Raw genomic sequence first — 16,270 nt, forward strand, 5'->3', positions numbered from 1 at the left:
AAACAATATGTTCTTGAAAGTCAGAGAAGAGAGGATTCAGTTGTCGTGTCTCTCCGGGCTCCGCTGGCCGCCTGTCGCATCCATTTGTCGGGAGATGGCATCGCAGATTTACAGGTAGCGGGGGAGGAGCCATCGATGGCAGACGTCGATGCTTATCTGGATGTCTGGTTATTTATAGTGACCGCTTCATCTATTTTTCATGGCCGTAACTTGTGGTTACAGCCATCTTACTCTGAAGCTGACAGTTATGTGGGGACACTTTCAGTTTTATGCTGAATGACGGTCAAGTTTTGGAGCTACAGTCCCTCCAGTCATGGTTATAAACTGTTATTTCTCCTCTTTGCTGTGTAAAAGTTTGGTTTATTGAAGACTTAACTTTTGTGGGATTTAAACTGAAGTCAATGACGGATATGTGCATTAATATTTGATAATTTGACTGGAAATTTGTTCAAAATGGTCTATTTTTAAGATATTAGACACAAATTCTTCTGAAATGTTGCACAAAATATTTCAAAACAGCAGAATCTTTCGCAATTTTATCCTACAATTAAAAATAAAAAGGCGTTTGTTCCTAAATAAAGGTGGAGTCAATGTAAAGTTGGTAAAAATGTGCATTTTTCACATACAGGCATCTATCTTCATGTGTTGTGAATTGATTAAAGGACACCCTCTCTGGTGGCTTACTCCCTCTAGTGGACAAAAGCTGCACTGATCAGCTCAAATCCAGCGCCTGGCTGACAGAAGTATCAAAAGCTTAGCATAAGAAAAACAAAATCTGAACAAAAACAGACAGATTGGATTCCATTAATAGTTCTGTTTTTAATATTTTATAGAAACATGAACCTTCATAAGGAGAAAACCTGCACTGAAGTGTTTCATCCAGCATACACATGAAATGTTGACAATGTGATCTACCAAAGAGGTGTGTGTTTCTGTGTGTGTGTTCCTCTGTGAGTGTTTACATGAACCTTGAAGCAGAAATCAAATATCCCTTCTTTAAAATCCAGAGTATTGGCAAAACCAGTAGAACGCACAAACAGGGATGAAAGTTTTAGCGTTGTTAGGAAACCTTTTAGTTTGGCACAGTGAGGGCTGAAATGAGGTCGAACAGCACAGACATGATGTGAAGGTAAGAAGCCAACCTGCCCCAGTTTCTCCTCTATAAATAAGACCGTTCCTTTCAAAACATCATCCTACCTACAAACTACAGAGCTACACTGGTATATCAAAGTTTAATTAGCAATATCTTTGATTGATTAGATAAATTAAATGGCAGGAAAATATGTATAAATATAAAGAAAGTAACATGTTGGTCCACTTTTATCTTCACTTCAGGAATAGTCTTCATATTGCGTCGACGTCTTCAGGACAGAGCGAGATTAAAGGAGTGCTACTACGTAGTGTGTGAGAGAAACCTTCAAGTATTAAATACTAGTGTAAACAAGTCTATCTGTACAGGACGTCACTGGAGTCGTGGGAGTGTGATGATCCTCTTCATCAGTGCTGATATTGCTAAATGTGAGGAAGAGTCAGCATTGACGTCTGTTCGTTGTACCGATTCTCTGTTTCCCAAAGCAGAGTGAGACCAGAGGTGAAACCAGAGGTGAGACATTTCTACGGAGCTCCGTCTGGGATCCACAGGACTTTGCTCTGCTCCTGCTCCACGATGGTGATGATCTGAGTGCAAATGAAGGAGACGCTGCCGCCTTGGACCACGCCTGCAACACAGAGAGGAAGAGGAGGGGGATTAATGTCATGTGAACGCCTGCAGGTACTTGACCTTTCTGCTAACTGCTCATAAGTGTGTGTGTTTTCAGGACATTTGCCAGAAATGGCTGTCATTACCTTTGTCCTTTAATTAAACAGAACAGAGTTAGTCTTGAAAAATAGAACCCAATAATCTTTATAAGTTCATGACAAGGGATTGGTACTGAATAAGGTACTTTTATTGGTAACAACGAAATTCTGTCATAAGTACCAGGTACCGATTCACGCAATACCTAAAGGTGCCATGTTTAGGTACTTTAAATGAATCATTGTGACTGTGAGGGAGTGGAAGAGAAGGTGATTTTCCATGCTGGACATCAACACAGCATCACAAGTTTATATATGGAAGAATAAATATGCTAAATTGTAAATAACATACATTTTATTCTTAAACAAATTAATACTTTTCACCACGTAAACACAAAAAAGTACCGAAAATTGGGCAACGTTTCTGATTGCCAGGTACCGGACATTGGTACAGTATTGTTTCAAATGTGAAAGGTACCCATCCCTATTCATGACACACATTTGTTTTTTCAAGAATGACTAAAATCCATGAAATTTATTGTTTTTATTGAAAAAAGTGGCCTACATTACCCAAAATGCAACTCATTCACCAAAGTCACAGTTTGGGAATTAAAGCTCCTGTAAGGAATTTGTGGCAAAATACAAAACAGACTGGAGTAAATGCTTATGCCTCTAAAAGGAAAAATGAAAAGACCATAATTTTATTATGATCTAAAAGATTGACTGTTTCTGAACAGTTTTTTTTCTGCTCGTAAACACTGTCGCAGGTAGGTGCCATATACAGGGACCTTTAAAGACATTTAAAAATTTAAAGTTAATGATACCAACATTCTTTTTCATACATGAACAGGCAGAGTTCAGAAAGGTACTAAAATGCACTGCTTTGTCCATGGGGGGCACCAAAAACAACAAACCAAAATGTCCTTGCAGGAGCTTTAAAGAGGGGTTATTCTGCTTTTCCATAGCGTAAACTTGTATATAAAGTGTCAATGCTGGATATTCGGATAAATATGCACAGACTTTCAAACTGCTACTGATTTATAAACTGCAAAATCTGAAATCTAATCAAGTGTTTCTGTCTTGTTTTCATCTGCCAGTAGGGTAAGAGAAATGTGCTTGTCAAGATCAGAGTAATGTCTTAATACAAAGAACCCATATCAAGTCTGAAATGACATTTTTACTGAAAATAAGACCAAAACACTTGATAAGATTTCAGTTTTTCTGCTGTAGACTCACAAGATGCTCACAAGATCTTTGCAAGACTAACTGAAATGATGAAGTCATTGCCAAAGGATCTCCTTGCTGGTTTATGACACACTAGAGGAGTGGGCCTCAAACACCAAGGTCTGCCCATAGTTTTCCTTTTTATAGGCCTCCAGAGAGCTGGCCAATCAGAGTGAAGGGGGGATGTAGAAATGCTCAGATGTCATTGTATTGGTAATATCTGCGACAAATTTAAAAAACAAAATGATTTTTAATTTTAATTTAGGAGACTTTTTAAAATATAGACTTATTGATAATGGACTAACTTAAAGTATTCATGTGTTCTGATCAGCCAGGCTTGATGCTTCTGACTGTTCATAATCACAGCTCTCATCTTTCCTGCTGCTGTAGCCAGAAGTCAGCAGTCCCTGTTCGCAGGGATCAGCCGTGTTATGAGTTCATTTCCAGAGGCCTTCCTCATAAATCGTCTCCTTTTATAGACTCATTTATCAGCCGGACAGTCGGCTGTCTCAGACTGGCTGCTGCTCCAGATACCAAACTTTCACTCTGATGTGTGACGTGCTCCAGAAACCTCAGACAACCTCAGCAGACTCTCACTGGTCAAACTAGCCTTTGTGTGAAACATTAATTTGTAATCAAATGACAAAACATGTTGATGACGCCTTGACCACCAGAAGTAACTTTTTGTACTCAGAGGTGTGAGGGAGACATGTTTTTGAGGAACAGGTAGTCAGTAGTGGAGTTTCTGTATCCGTTTCCTCAGAGTGGCGTCACGTGTCATCTCCACTGACCTGTGAAGAAGCGGCTGTACTCCTGCTCCACTTTCTGAGCCGCCTCATACTGCTCCTTGGAATGTTTCTGTGATAGTTTATCCCGCAGGTACAGAGGGTCCTTCTGCTCTCTGAGGAGACAAAAAGGGAGACTTTTAACAGCTTCAACAGACAAACTCTCATCACGGTGCAGAGGGAGTTTTTACATCCTTTCTGAGACATATTCTTCAGAGCAGATGTTGAGATTACACCAAATACCAGCTTCTAGCTAAAATAATGTCACAGTGTTCGTTCTGTTTTAAGAGCTTAAAAGCTTCAAATGGGTTTGTTTCACTTTTGAAAAATAATCTCTCTTCCCGCATCTTAAAATCCTGCTCACGATTAAAAAACAACACCGTAGAGCGGTCCACTCTTCAGAGCTTTTCTGGTAAATTCCTCTGGTTTGCAGATCCGTAATGTGTCAGCTGAGTCACTTTAACTTGATAAGCTAAAACACTCAGCAGCTGGAGCAAACTGTATCCGTTAGATCTGACTGCAGAAAGAGGAGCGGTTGATACAGATATAACACAGTGATATCAGCATATTCATCACAATACTGCTGCTGTTTTCGGGAAATTCTAATTTGTATTAATAGATTGTGGTTTCTGTTTCTTCTGCCCAGTAGGAAAACACTAGGTTATTTATTTCTTTTTGTGTTTTTTCTTTTTCAGATTTAGTAAATAAACCAGTCCAGTTTAGAGATAAGCTCAAGAGTCTGAAGTCCTAAACTTTTTTCACTGCTCTCCTGAAATATTGTTATTGCTCTGTATTCATGTAGATCAGTCGTCCCTCCGTCACTTACAGCTGACAGGGAAGAACGGCAGGGTTACATCACTCCAGTACAGCAAAAACTGCACAAACTGGGGGCTAACATGATAGTAAGGTAACTAACAGTAAGGTAAGACAAGAGATGACCAAAGAAAGGATATCATTTAAGTACAATGAATCAAACTAATGTCGCTAATGCTAACCTGCTAACTCGCTATCCCGCCAACCTGCTGACCTTGACAATGCGCTCTGGTCTGGATGCTATTAGCAAGGAAATACACAGCTTCAAAACTAAATTAATAATGATTTAACCGCACCGCAAAGAAGAAGTCACAAAGGACTGAGCTAAAGCAGCTCACTGCTAACAAAGAAACTCTACAAGCACATGAATCTCAAACTACTGAAGCAGAAGTTGGTACCCCCTGCTATGAAGACCTGACAGATGGAGGTGAAGGAGGGGCTATGCAAATTCTTTAAACAATAGATATGATGTGAGCTTCATTCACCTGCAACATCCAGAAAAATATTAAATTTTAGGATACAGAAAGAAGGGATTTTGGACTTTGACAAGCAGGAGAGGGCTGCTTTGCTCAGCATAACAGAGCAGTTTGTCAACTTGTGATGTGCTAGCCTAACTTTGCAGAGTTTGCTCTGTACCTCATTTTTGTATATATATTTTTTTCTAAGTAGTGTCAGCACTTCCCAATCCTTTTGTGGAAGTCCTTGTTCTTGATTTGGCTGGAAATCCTCCAACCTGTTGACTCCTGGTCGGGTTCCGTTCACTGTGACAGTTTGTTGACATGGTCAAGTTATATACGATTTGGACACAGTTTGTTTTATTTTGAAAGTCACTGGGCATTTTAGATGGTTTCTGTACACAATTTCCTGTCCTGCTCAACCTGCTTTTTTGTAAAATTAACACGTAACAGCTCCGTTATAAATCTGCGATCTACTGCAGACAGGACAAAGACATCTTAACAAGAAGTATTTGATTTTTTTGAAGTGACTATCCAAAAAACTTTGCCTGAAATGCTTAAAATAATTGGCAAACAGGGGGAGACATTTGCTATGAAATGTTTTTAAAATAAGAAATGTCTTGAGATTTTTTTATTCCTTACAAGCAATCTAGTTGTCATTTTTGATTTTTAATATCTTGTAATAAGACGTTTTTTCCTGCACATTTTTTAGTGTGTCCATTTCAGGATCCTGTTTGCATTGTATTTCTAGCTTTGAAAACTTGACATCAGCTAACACCATCATACTCGTCTCAGTTGTCAAACCAACCAGCCTGAGCACCGAGGTCAACACATCAGATCATTTTTGGATGCTGGGATCCAGAACCCAGGACTGCTCAGACGAGAGGTGTCCCAGTCTGGTATTGATATTGGATATCTGTCCAATATCAGCAAAAAAACAAATATCGGTATCGTATCGGAAAGCATCTAAAATCTCCGATATAAGCAGTCTCTGTTACCCATTGGTTAATAATAAATGGGTCAGTTTTCTCTCATACTTACTGTTGCTGACTACTGTTCTTTGTTTGAATAATATCACTTAATCAAGCCTTTTCTAACATAACAGACATACTACAGAATAAGTAATAAAAGTGTGCATGTTTAATGGTGATATCGTATCGGATTAATATTGGAATCAGCCAATACTCAGTGCTGCAGTATCGGTATCGTATCGGAAGTGAAAATGTAATATCGGGACATCCCTTCTACACCGCTTCAGCCACTGCAGCTGTTTTTAAATGAGCTGAATCATTAAAGTTTGACCATACTGTTTGAATTTTTATCTTATAATGAATCTATTATTGAATAATCATAAATATTACATGGTAAAACTGGCCTTCAAGGACTTAAACAACCACATGTATGAAATTTAATGATTATATTAATAAAAACTGTCATGAGAAGTGTTTTTTTCTGACACACGGCTCCTAAATAATAAACCCTGTGGAGCTTCAGAGTCTCCGTCCTTCCAGCCTGATGCTTTACTCCATCTCTGCCCGAGTCTTAAGAAACGGTCATGTGACCACTCAATCTGGAATCTTCATCCACTGGGAGCCTCCTGACCCAACCCAGAGTCACACTCCCACCTCTCCCTGGGACAGTGTGTGCAGTCAACATGTTGCTCCGCAGGATGAAAAGCCATGAAAAAGCCTGAGCTGCAGCAGGCAGGCAGTGGGAGGTGCTTCTGTGTGTGTGTGTGTGTTCATGTGTGTGTGTGACGGGTGGGGTCAGCGAGTGTTTTAGCCGCCCACGCCACAAAGTGGAGCCACAGCGGAGCTCTCTCTGGACAGCTGGCACTCAGCTGATGACAGCCGAGGCTTAGCGGGATTCAATCTCCGCCATGTTTGCCTGCTGCACCACTTCATAGATTTATGGGCGTGGGTGTGTGTGTGTGTTTGTGTGTGTGTGGTTCAGAAAGCCTGTTCCTGCCAGACCTGAGTGTGTCTTTATTTGTGTGCAAAGTACCACACTGAGAGTTGAGCTCGTTTAATCTTGCAGTGGGATTGAAATGTGGAAAAGCAGAGGGACCTTTGAAATATGACATCATCCCCTCACAGAGCCCGGCAGGTGGTGGAGGAGAACGGCTGCTGTTAGCCCACTAATGACGCTGTGATCTAATCAGGCTGATCAATTAGTTTGTTTGTGTGAGTGGGATTAATGTGATCATGAAAGCTGTGTGACTTCTGCTCTTATCAATTTCCTGAGAGGGAAATTTAATGAGAGGAAACAAAAATGATGATTAACGGAGGAAGGATGACGTCAACAAATGTCATGAAATATTACTTTCACTTTCACTTTAATGTGCAGCTTTATTAACATTACTTTTCTTCCATCATGACAACACCAGATGTTATCTTTATTCTTTTTATTATCAGCTGCCTTATACATTTTTTAAGCTCTTATTGTCTCTGACAACTCCTAATAGTTTTTTGCAACTATCATTTCTCTATAGCTTACATCTCCAGCCCTAAAACACTACATATTATATTGTACATTTGACTCAAATTTTGTGCTCTATTATTCACTTTTCATTTCTTTCTCTGTAATTTTGGAGCAATTTCCTTATTTTCATCTTCTTAGGTAATGTTTTAAAGGACTGCTGTGTTGTTTCCTGCCCAGGATCAGCTGGGAAACTGCACATATTTTTATACATTTAGGCGTCATCCACACAGGATCGCAGTTTTGCGTCACTAAAAAGGATCATTACTGAAAACTCCGGCCTGAGTACAGATTTTTGGAAAACTCTGGTTTCATGGTTTTGTGTATACATCATGAGTTTTTGGTTTTCAAACCTTGCAGCTGAATGATGTGGGTTCTTTGAGCTGCACTTATCAACAGATTTACCCAGTCACGTGTGGACGAAAGCATTTTTAAAAATAAATGAGGGGGATTTTAGTTTTTAGAAAACTACTTGTGCACAAGGTCTAAATCTTTGACTTTTCTGCTCTTGAAATTTACTCTTTGCTTCTGCCTGAGGATCATTCTGCTTCAGTGTCACTGCAACTTTAATAATAATCATAATAATAAGTTAGGGTTATGACAATGATAATACATTTTATCTATAAAGTAGGGGTCCACCTTTTATAACTGACAGCATATACCTTCAATGTTCCAATCTTATTTTATTGAAAATCATTGAACAATACCTGTAAAACAATAAAATCTTTATGTTTTAACTCAAACAACCAGTAGAGTTTTAGGTCTCAGAGCAAAAAGCAACAATGGCTGACTGTCAGACTTTCCTGGAGGTATATAAGATCATTTTCATATGTAAGGACGGGCCGATCACCGATAACCAATCCCCCAAAATTAAAGAAACCAGCATGTCTACTATAAAGTGCTTTTCTAAACACTCAAAGAAGCTCCACAGAGGATAAAAACATCATATTATACAACACACAATAACAAAAACATGAATGAAAAAAGCATAGAATCAGTTTAAAGGCAGCATACATTAAAAAGTGTTTCTAAAAAGGGGGGGTTTTAGTGAGGGTTTTGAAAGTGGATAGGTTTGGGTAGGTCTGGATATGAAGTGGTAAAGGATTCTAGTGGGTGGCGGCCGCAACACAGAAAGCTCTGTTGCCCCAGGTTTGTTTAAACTTGAAAGCCTTTCCTCTCCATGAAAGTGGCCTAAAGTGGAGTAATTTTGTTTTAAATCCCTTTGTTTCCAAGATGAGACAAGGGTCTATATGGGTCATCAACTACATTTGTCCAAGGGCCAACATTTATTTGGACAGACACTGAGGGCTAAATGCTCTTATGATGTACCTAAAATTAATATTGTATCTTAGAATAGTTCATGAGTGAAATCATTTTATTTTATGTAAGAGTTTTCTTAAAACATTTATGGTACGGTTAGCATTATTCCACAACAATATTTTCAGTTTTTTATCTGTGAGGCTATCAAACTGTCCATCGCCGTCAGATGCAGCATCATAGGTTGAGGAGAACACAGTTTAGCAGCCCATGTCTGTACGATGTGTGGGGACGGGGTTTGCTGATTGGATGGAAGTAACTTGGGCTCATGTTGGGTTGAAGGATCGAGAGGTGTGTTAGTGTGTGATTTCAGTACATCAGGCTGAGAGAAGTTTGTCCAGGAGCTATGGAGAGATAAGTTTATGGTTTTTGTTGTTGTTTCTAACCCGTAGTAACTTGTGTAGAGTTTTCAATAAACCTGCAACATCTAATCCAGCTAAAGTCTCTAAGTCTCTTTCATGGGATGCTAACTTTAAGAAACCCTGTACCAGTGTGCCTCATTTAAAACCAAACTGTCTCTGCTGCTAAAGAATATGATCTGAGGCACACACAACACAAAGCATGAAACTTTAAGGAGTTATACCCTGAACAGTTTGAGGCTCTTCAGTCAGAGAAACATTTCTACTTTGAAACCTAAAAACTCAATGAATGGAGAGTTATTTACCCAACTTCAAGTGGACAAGATAGGGCAACAAGAGCATCTCTAATACATTGAGTTTGTGGTCATTTTTGATTGAAGGCGGAGAAATAAAGTATCAGAGTTTGTTCTCCTCTCAAGAGTATTTTAGAGTATAAAGAAATATGCTGGCTGGTGGATTTGGCTCTGTAGCAACCAGTTCATTGGTCAATATGACCTGTTTGTTTCAGGTTGATCTGATCACCTGCTGAGAACATCTGTCACCAGACAAAAGCAGTTCATTAGACATGTCATTTGTGCTGAAGGACATATTTTGGAAACTAAACCCAGCTGTCTTTTTTAAGCCGTGCTAGAGAAAACTTGATGTTTCTTAGTTCATGTCCTCTGTGCATTAAAATGTTACATCAAAAGAAAACTTAGGGTCACAACTTCTGCGAAATCTAATATTTTGAAGCACAGCCTCCAGGACAAAAAGCCTTTAATGAATGATTTCCACTGTGCTGCTGCTGCTGCTGTATCTGAACCTGAGATGAAGCTGACTGAAGAGAAAAAAAGCACCAGGCAACTTTTCAGGAATCTAAAATAACAGAGAGATTTGTTGTTGTTGTTTGGGAATACTCACTTTATCTGCTTGGCGTTTTTGTAGCGAATGAATATGACGATCGGGTAGATGTGAACGCTGTGGAGACGCTCGATGGCGTGAGGGGCGATGTCGAGTAAACAGTGACAGTCCTGAGAGAGAATGAGACGTGGAGGATGTTACAAAGCAGGATGAAGCAAAAAAATACAACTCGACAGTCAACTTTGATGTGGATTCACAGGATTGCATTTCTCCATCAGACTGTGAGACGTGGCTGTAAATGGTCAAAAACTACAGATTAGTCCTTTAAATGTTATATTTTGATGCAGTGGGAGTTGAGTTATGATGTCTTAAGCTCATTTGTAATTAAACACTGATTCTGTTTGAACACATTAAAGCAAAGATCAGACAGAGTGTGTTTATCATTCCAGTCAGCTGGGTTTTTCTTTTGATGGAGATCTTCTGATCGCTTTGTGTGTGACTCCCAGAGTGCCTCACTGTCGTACTGGAGAGTTCACAGAATAATGAGTGGAAAAACTAAAAGGAGCATCACATGTGTGCTGGGAATAGGAAAGTTAACACTCAAAAACAACCACCACTAAATAATTTGCACCACTTTTTTCCAACTGACCTCGACTTTAAAGAGGGGGCACAATACCCCCTCTTTAAAGTCGTGTGTGAAAAGAAGTGATTTGTATCTTACTTAGTGAGGTGAGCCTTTGTCTGTTCCAGGAGTAGGATCTGGATGGATTTTGCTCCAATTTGAAGTCAGAGCACAAACTCTGAGGTCATAAAACTGGCGTGAGATGTGAGACACACTGTGGGTGTGGGGTGTGTTTACCTTCTCCGTGATCTCTTTTATTGATGCCACAGTTGTCACATCAAAATGGCCGCTTCTCCGTTTGTAGTCGATGAACACGCAGTCCTTCACCCCGCGCTCTATGGCCTGCTGAGATGCCTTCATGATCTCTGAAATTACATAGACTAACATTTCTAAAACTGCTCAACCCTACTCTGGTTTCTTTCTCTTCCCGTGACACAGAATTCATAATCTAATCTACACAGGGAGATAAATGATAGACGTGTGTCCTTACTCACCTGGCAAACAGCGGCACAACCTGGCAGGAGCCTCCTTTACCAACATGTCCTTGATGGGCTCCACTAACGGACCCAGGACCAGCACGGGTCTAGGGGACGAGCACTCCACCCTCTGAACCCTCTGGTACATCAGGCTCACACCGTCTGAGCAGACACAGGAGATCAGATTCATTCAGAAATATTCAGAGCTGCACTTTAAAAACTACACTTATGAGTCTATGAGTGGTGGGGGAAGTTCTGTGCAGCTTTTTATAGCAGCATCCTGATTTATCGCAGCACTTTCACACCTGAGAGCTGAGAGCCAGACTACCAATAACTGCAAACCAACGTGGAGGGTGTTTATATTCTCGAGCCTGATGCTGCAGCGGGGTGTGATGAGTTCACACTCAGAGAGAGAGAGTTAATTTAATTAACGCAGTGATGTGACAAAGAATAATATTTTACTCTGGGTACTTTACGTGCTTGTACTTTCTGTTTTACATATTTTTCATCAAGGGGCAAAAAATGAATTTTGCTCCTCTTTTTTTCAAACAAATCTTGAAATTTCTGTCTTTGAAACAGAACACTGAATATGTGCAAGTGACTTCCTTTGTGAATCTAAAAATTATAAAGCAATGTTTCATATCAAACGGATGCTGAAATTCATAAATAGCCCTGATTTGCTTTAGCTGCTGTCTCTTTAAGGCTCCCGTTCCACAAGCCCCTTCCCTCTGATTGGTCAGTCAGGGGCAGAGTTTAAGGCAGGCCTTGGTGTTTGAGGCCCATCCCACCCAAGTGTTATCTTGTGCTTTTTCACTGAAAAAAATGCCTACGTCACTGATTGGAGAGCGGCTAAACATTTTAATCATCCCTGACCCTGCACCAACAACCCTGACTAGGGATGGGTACTGAATTAGGTACTTCTATAGGTACCGACCAAATTCCGTCTGAAGGAATGAAGTAACAATTCACATAAAATCAAACGGTACCTGAACACATCCTTATGACTGTGAGGGACTGAAAGAGTAGGAGATTTTCCATGCTGGACATGAACACAGCATTACAAGTTTATAGACTGAGAAATAAATATGATAAATTGAAAAACTTTTACATGTTATTACTATGTGCCCACTCTGATTCATTCCATCCTCTATCTGTTGTTAGTCATTGTGTTTCAAGTATTTTTACATTGTTTTGTACAAATGTGTTTTATAATGTAAGGTATCCTTGAGTGTCCTGAAAGGCACCATTTAAATAAAATGTATTATTGTTGGTGGTTATCGAACAATAATAATAAAAATAACATTTTATTTTTAATAAACAAATAAATATTTATTACCACATAAACACACAAAGCACTGGAAATTTGTACCATATTGTTTCAAATGTGAAAGGTACCCATTCCTGACCCTGACACAGAGTCGACAGGTTAAGTGTCCGTAGATGGTTCCTCACCTTCTGTGATGGGCAGAGAATCTGTGCTTATGGCGTCCAGAGCCATCAGATCCTTCCCGTCTTTCGATCCGCTGCGTTTGTGCTTCAGCCTCCGGCGGAAGAAAGACCTCCGTGCGGCAGCAGACATGGTCTTGTTGGTGCTGTTATCATCTTTCATATCAGCTGAGCTGTGTCTCCTGTAGAACTCCTGATCCATCCTAACAAAGACACCAAAACAGAGCTTCTCTTTAGAGTCTACACTTCATAAGCTTGTCTTCTTTCAGGTGTTGGTGTTTTTCACAAGCTGGACTCACATGTATTTACTTGGAATCTGCCCTTTTCCCAGGTTCTGTGCATTCTCGTCCAGTTGCCAGGCCATCCAGAAGCCAAAGTTACCGTTGGGGAGCGTGTCCTCGACGTACAGGATGTCGTCTTTGTTAAAGCTCAGCTCCTGCTCTACCTCTGCTACCCGCTCATAAAGTGCTCTGATGGGAAAAAGATGAAGCTGTTATGAGCCGTCTTTAGTCCTCTGAACAAGGACATCACAGATCCAGGGACAACTTAGCAGAAGACTTGGAGCCTGGAACAATGAAAAGTTATAAAACAGCATAAAGTGACGCCTCCACGCCTTCAGACGAGCAGCTGGAGTACCTTATGTAAAATCCATCTCCATGTGACTCTTTGATGGCAGGGAGGCTGTCGACGCAGTTCTGGACCTTGAAGGTGATTGTTTCTGCTGGCTTCAACATTTCCAGGTAAGCCTCCTCTTTAGTTTTGTTCTTCATGCTGACGCCATTGTACTGTTAGAAAAGAAACATGACTTACACAGCTGACATAAGCAAACTGAGCGTGTCTGCCAAGAAAGGGTGACTCATTGTTTCCTGTAGATGGAAGCTCAGTAATCAGAATACATTTTTTTAAACACAAATAGAGCTCTGGACTTAAAGGTGAGTCAACTCATGCATGAATAGAGTGATCTGATGTGCTTCATACTTTCAAACGTCTATCAACACCAACTAACCAACTAACAAACCCTTGCTTTATGTGACTTTAAGAAACTGCAAGTACCTCCAGGATCATGTCTCCTGGTAAGATGCCATCAGGACACTTGGCGGGGCTGTCATCATCCAGACTCTCCACAAAGATGCCGTGAAGGTTTCCCCCACAGATCTGAACCCCGAGCTCCGCCTGGATCCTCTTCAGCCGGACCAGCCGAGGCTCTGCAGCGCCACGCGAACCAGAACCTGGAATCCTGCAGAAATAAAGAGGTTAGAATATGACTCTGTGTGCACTTTTACCACCCTTCAATATTTATCAACAGATCTGTTAACGGTAGGAAGATAAATAAGTCTCCTTTCCTCCAACTCCACAAAGAGAAATGACTCAAACACTCAGGGATATGAGAACAGAGTACCTGAAGGAGTTATTAGGGCTGGTCGCAGGAGTCGTCTGCTTGGACGGCGGTGTCATAGTCCCCTCGTCCTGCTCGCTCAGATTGTCAGCGTGGTGGTCAGGGGTGGTCGCTCCACTGTATTGGGGAGTCGCGTGGTTGCTGATTGACTCCATGCGGGAGCTAAAGACAAAACAAATGTAGTGAAAACCTTCACTCAAACATAAAAAAGAACGAATATCTAAAGAGAGTTAGCACGGTCTGTTTGGTATAATTGGGGATAATTTGAGTCCACATTTAAAGTCTTATCAGTTTCCATAAAGAGGTCCTTAATTTTTCCCTGCCTGTTGACACTGTGGCAAAAAAAGCTTCTGTAAGAATTCTCATAGGGTATGAAATATTGAAGTCACTTTGGATAAGAGCTTTATTGAGATAAGATGTTGTATTTAGAGTTTATGGTTGTCCAGTTACCGGCAAGAAACCGAAGAAGATGGATATGATTTTTTTAAAATTTCACATTGATTTAATTTGCAGTGATAACCAACACTAGAATCTGAGGGGACTAAATATGTCATTATTTTTACTTTGTTTCTCATTGTTTTGACTAAGTATCTCATAAATACGACTTTATATTTCATCATTTTGACTTATTATGTCCTTATATTGACTTAGTATCTCAAAATATTACTCAGTATCTCTTTTTTTTATTAAAGGATCTCATAATTTTGACTTAGTATCTCAAAATTATGACTTAGTATCTCATAATTATGACTTAGTATCTCATAATTATGACTTAGTATCTCATAATTTTAAACAAGGGCCTCATAATCACGACTTAGCTTCTCAATATTTTGACCAAGTATCATAATTTTGACTTAGTATCTCAACCTTTTGACTTTGTAATTCTTTGTTTGAATTGACTTTTTTTACTTAGACATCTTGTGATGTCTGATCAATTAGCACGGTCTGTTTGGTATTGTTAAGATTTAATCATTTAAAGTCTTATCAGTGTAAAGAGATCCTAACCTTTTTCCCCTGCCTGTTGACACTGTGGCAAAAAAATCAGCTTCTGTTTGTATTATAATCAGGTACAAAACACTGAAGTTACTATAGATAAGAGCTGGAACGGAGTTAAAAAGTTTGATTTGGGGTTTATGGTTGTCCAAATAACTGCTAGAAACCAAAGAAGATGGACCTGATTTTTTTTTTTTAGATTTCACATTCATTTAATTTGAAGTGGTAACCAACACTAGAATATGAATGAACTAAGTATCTTATTTATTTTTACTTAGTTTTTCATTGTTTTGACTAAGTATCTCATTGATATAACTTCATATTTCATCATTTTGACTTATTATCTCTATATTGACTTAGTATCTCAAAATTTTGACTAAGTACCTCATTATTTCAAAGTAGTACCTCAAAATTTTGACTTAATAATTCTTTGTTTTGACTTAGTTTCTTCATTACCTTTTTTTCCCTCTCATTGTGTTGTATTTGATCAATTAGCACAGTCTGTTTGGTATTGTTGGGAACAATCTAAAGCCATGTTTCCACTAAGCAGACCGGTCTGGTTCGTCTCGGTACAGCGCGCATTTTGTGGTGTTTCCAATGACTTATTCCTGGACAGATCCCCAAATAACCAAGACGAGAGCCACTTGCCAATCCCAGAGAGGATGAAATGCTGCATGTCTTCAATCTATGCTCTTTGTTTACTGTGTCATGTTTTTCTTCTTCGTTGGATTTAGTAGCAGGGTCAACTGTGTCGGACTGCTACAGCTGCCACTTGCAGCATCCTGCTTACACGCCGCTTAACATGAGAGGGCACTAACCTGACTGCTTGGTAGAAACGTGGCTTAAGCTAACATTCAAAGTCTTAACAGTTAGCTCTTTTTCCCCTGCCTGTTGACACTGTGGCAAAAAAATCAGCTTCTGTTAGCATACTAATCGGGTACAAAATACTGAAGTTACTATAGATAGAGAGAGATGTGTTTGAGATGAGATGTTGGATTTAGGGTTTATGGTTGTCCGGTTACCTGCAAGAAACCAAGAAAGATGGACATGATATTTCTGAATTTTATTCAATTAATTTTATTCGCAGTTATAATCAAAACTAGAACCTGACAGGGTTTTCTTTTTGGTTGCATTAATAATAGGGTGAAAACTGTGACTTAATAATAATTATCTAGTCAACATTATCATCCTTGAGCTATGATTTTTGAGCCACCCTGTGTGTCTTTGGTCAGCTAAAACCTCCTCAGAGTGAGACATCTTGTTCGTCATGAT

The 16,270-nt window shown here is 39.6% G+C and overlaps 1 protein-coding gene and 1 long non-coding RNA gene across 5 annotated transcripts in view; one reads left to right on the top strand and one right to left on the bottom strand.

Moving 5' to 3' along the window:
- Positions 1-804: 804 nt before the first annotated feature.
- Positions 805-16,270, bottom strand: part of LOC141785227 (disks large homolog 5-like) — a 53,346-nt gene continuing 37,880 nt past the window's right edge. For all 4 annotated transcript variants that reach the window (XM_074663409.1, XM_074663408.1, XM_074663407.1 and 1 more), the window contains exons 24-33: positions 14,009-14,167; positions 13,663-13,846; positions 13,246-13,394; positions 12,909-13,079; positions 12,616-12,812; positions 11,182-11,325; positions 10,925-11,052; positions 10,126-10,235; positions 3,810-3,919; positions 805-1,718 (exon numbers count right to left, since the gene is read on the bottom strand). In XM_074663409.1, the coding sequence (XP_074519510.1) occupies positions 1,615-1,718; positions 3,810-3,919; positions 10,126-10,235; positions 10,925-11,052; positions 11,182-11,325; positions 12,616-12,812; positions 12,909-13,079; positions 13,246-13,394; positions 13,663-13,846; positions 14,009-14,167 (1,456 nt within the window). In that variant the 3' untranslated portion in view covers positions 805-1,614. The remainder of the gene's footprint in view (positions 1,719-3,809; positions 3,920-10,125; positions 10,236-10,924; positions 11,053-11,181; positions 11,326-12,615; positions 12,813-12,908; positions 13,080-13,245; positions 13,395-13,662; positions 13,847-14,008; positions 14,168-16,270) is intronic.
- The window catches only part of LOC141785228 (uncharacterized), a 44,441-nt gene continuing 41,249 nt past the window's right edge, over positions 13,079-16,270 (top strand). The window contains exons 1-2 of the long non-coding RNA XR_012597506.1: positions 13,079-13,349; positions 13,650-13,862. This is a non-coding gene — a long non-coding RNA (uncharacterized LOC141785228). The remainder of the gene's footprint in view (positions 13,350-13,649; positions 13,863-16,270) is intronic.

This window comes from Halichoeres trimaculatus, unplaced genomic scaffold, assembly GCF_033239565.1.
Source record: "Halichoeres trimaculatus isolate MK-OKI-2021-1 unplaced genomic scaffold, fHalTri1.1 fHalTri1_scaffold_23, whole genome shotgun sequence".
Classification (NCBI taxonomy): domain Eukaryota; kingdom Metazoa; phylum Chordata; class Actinopteri; order Labriformes; family Labridae; genus Halichoeres; species Halichoeres trimaculatus.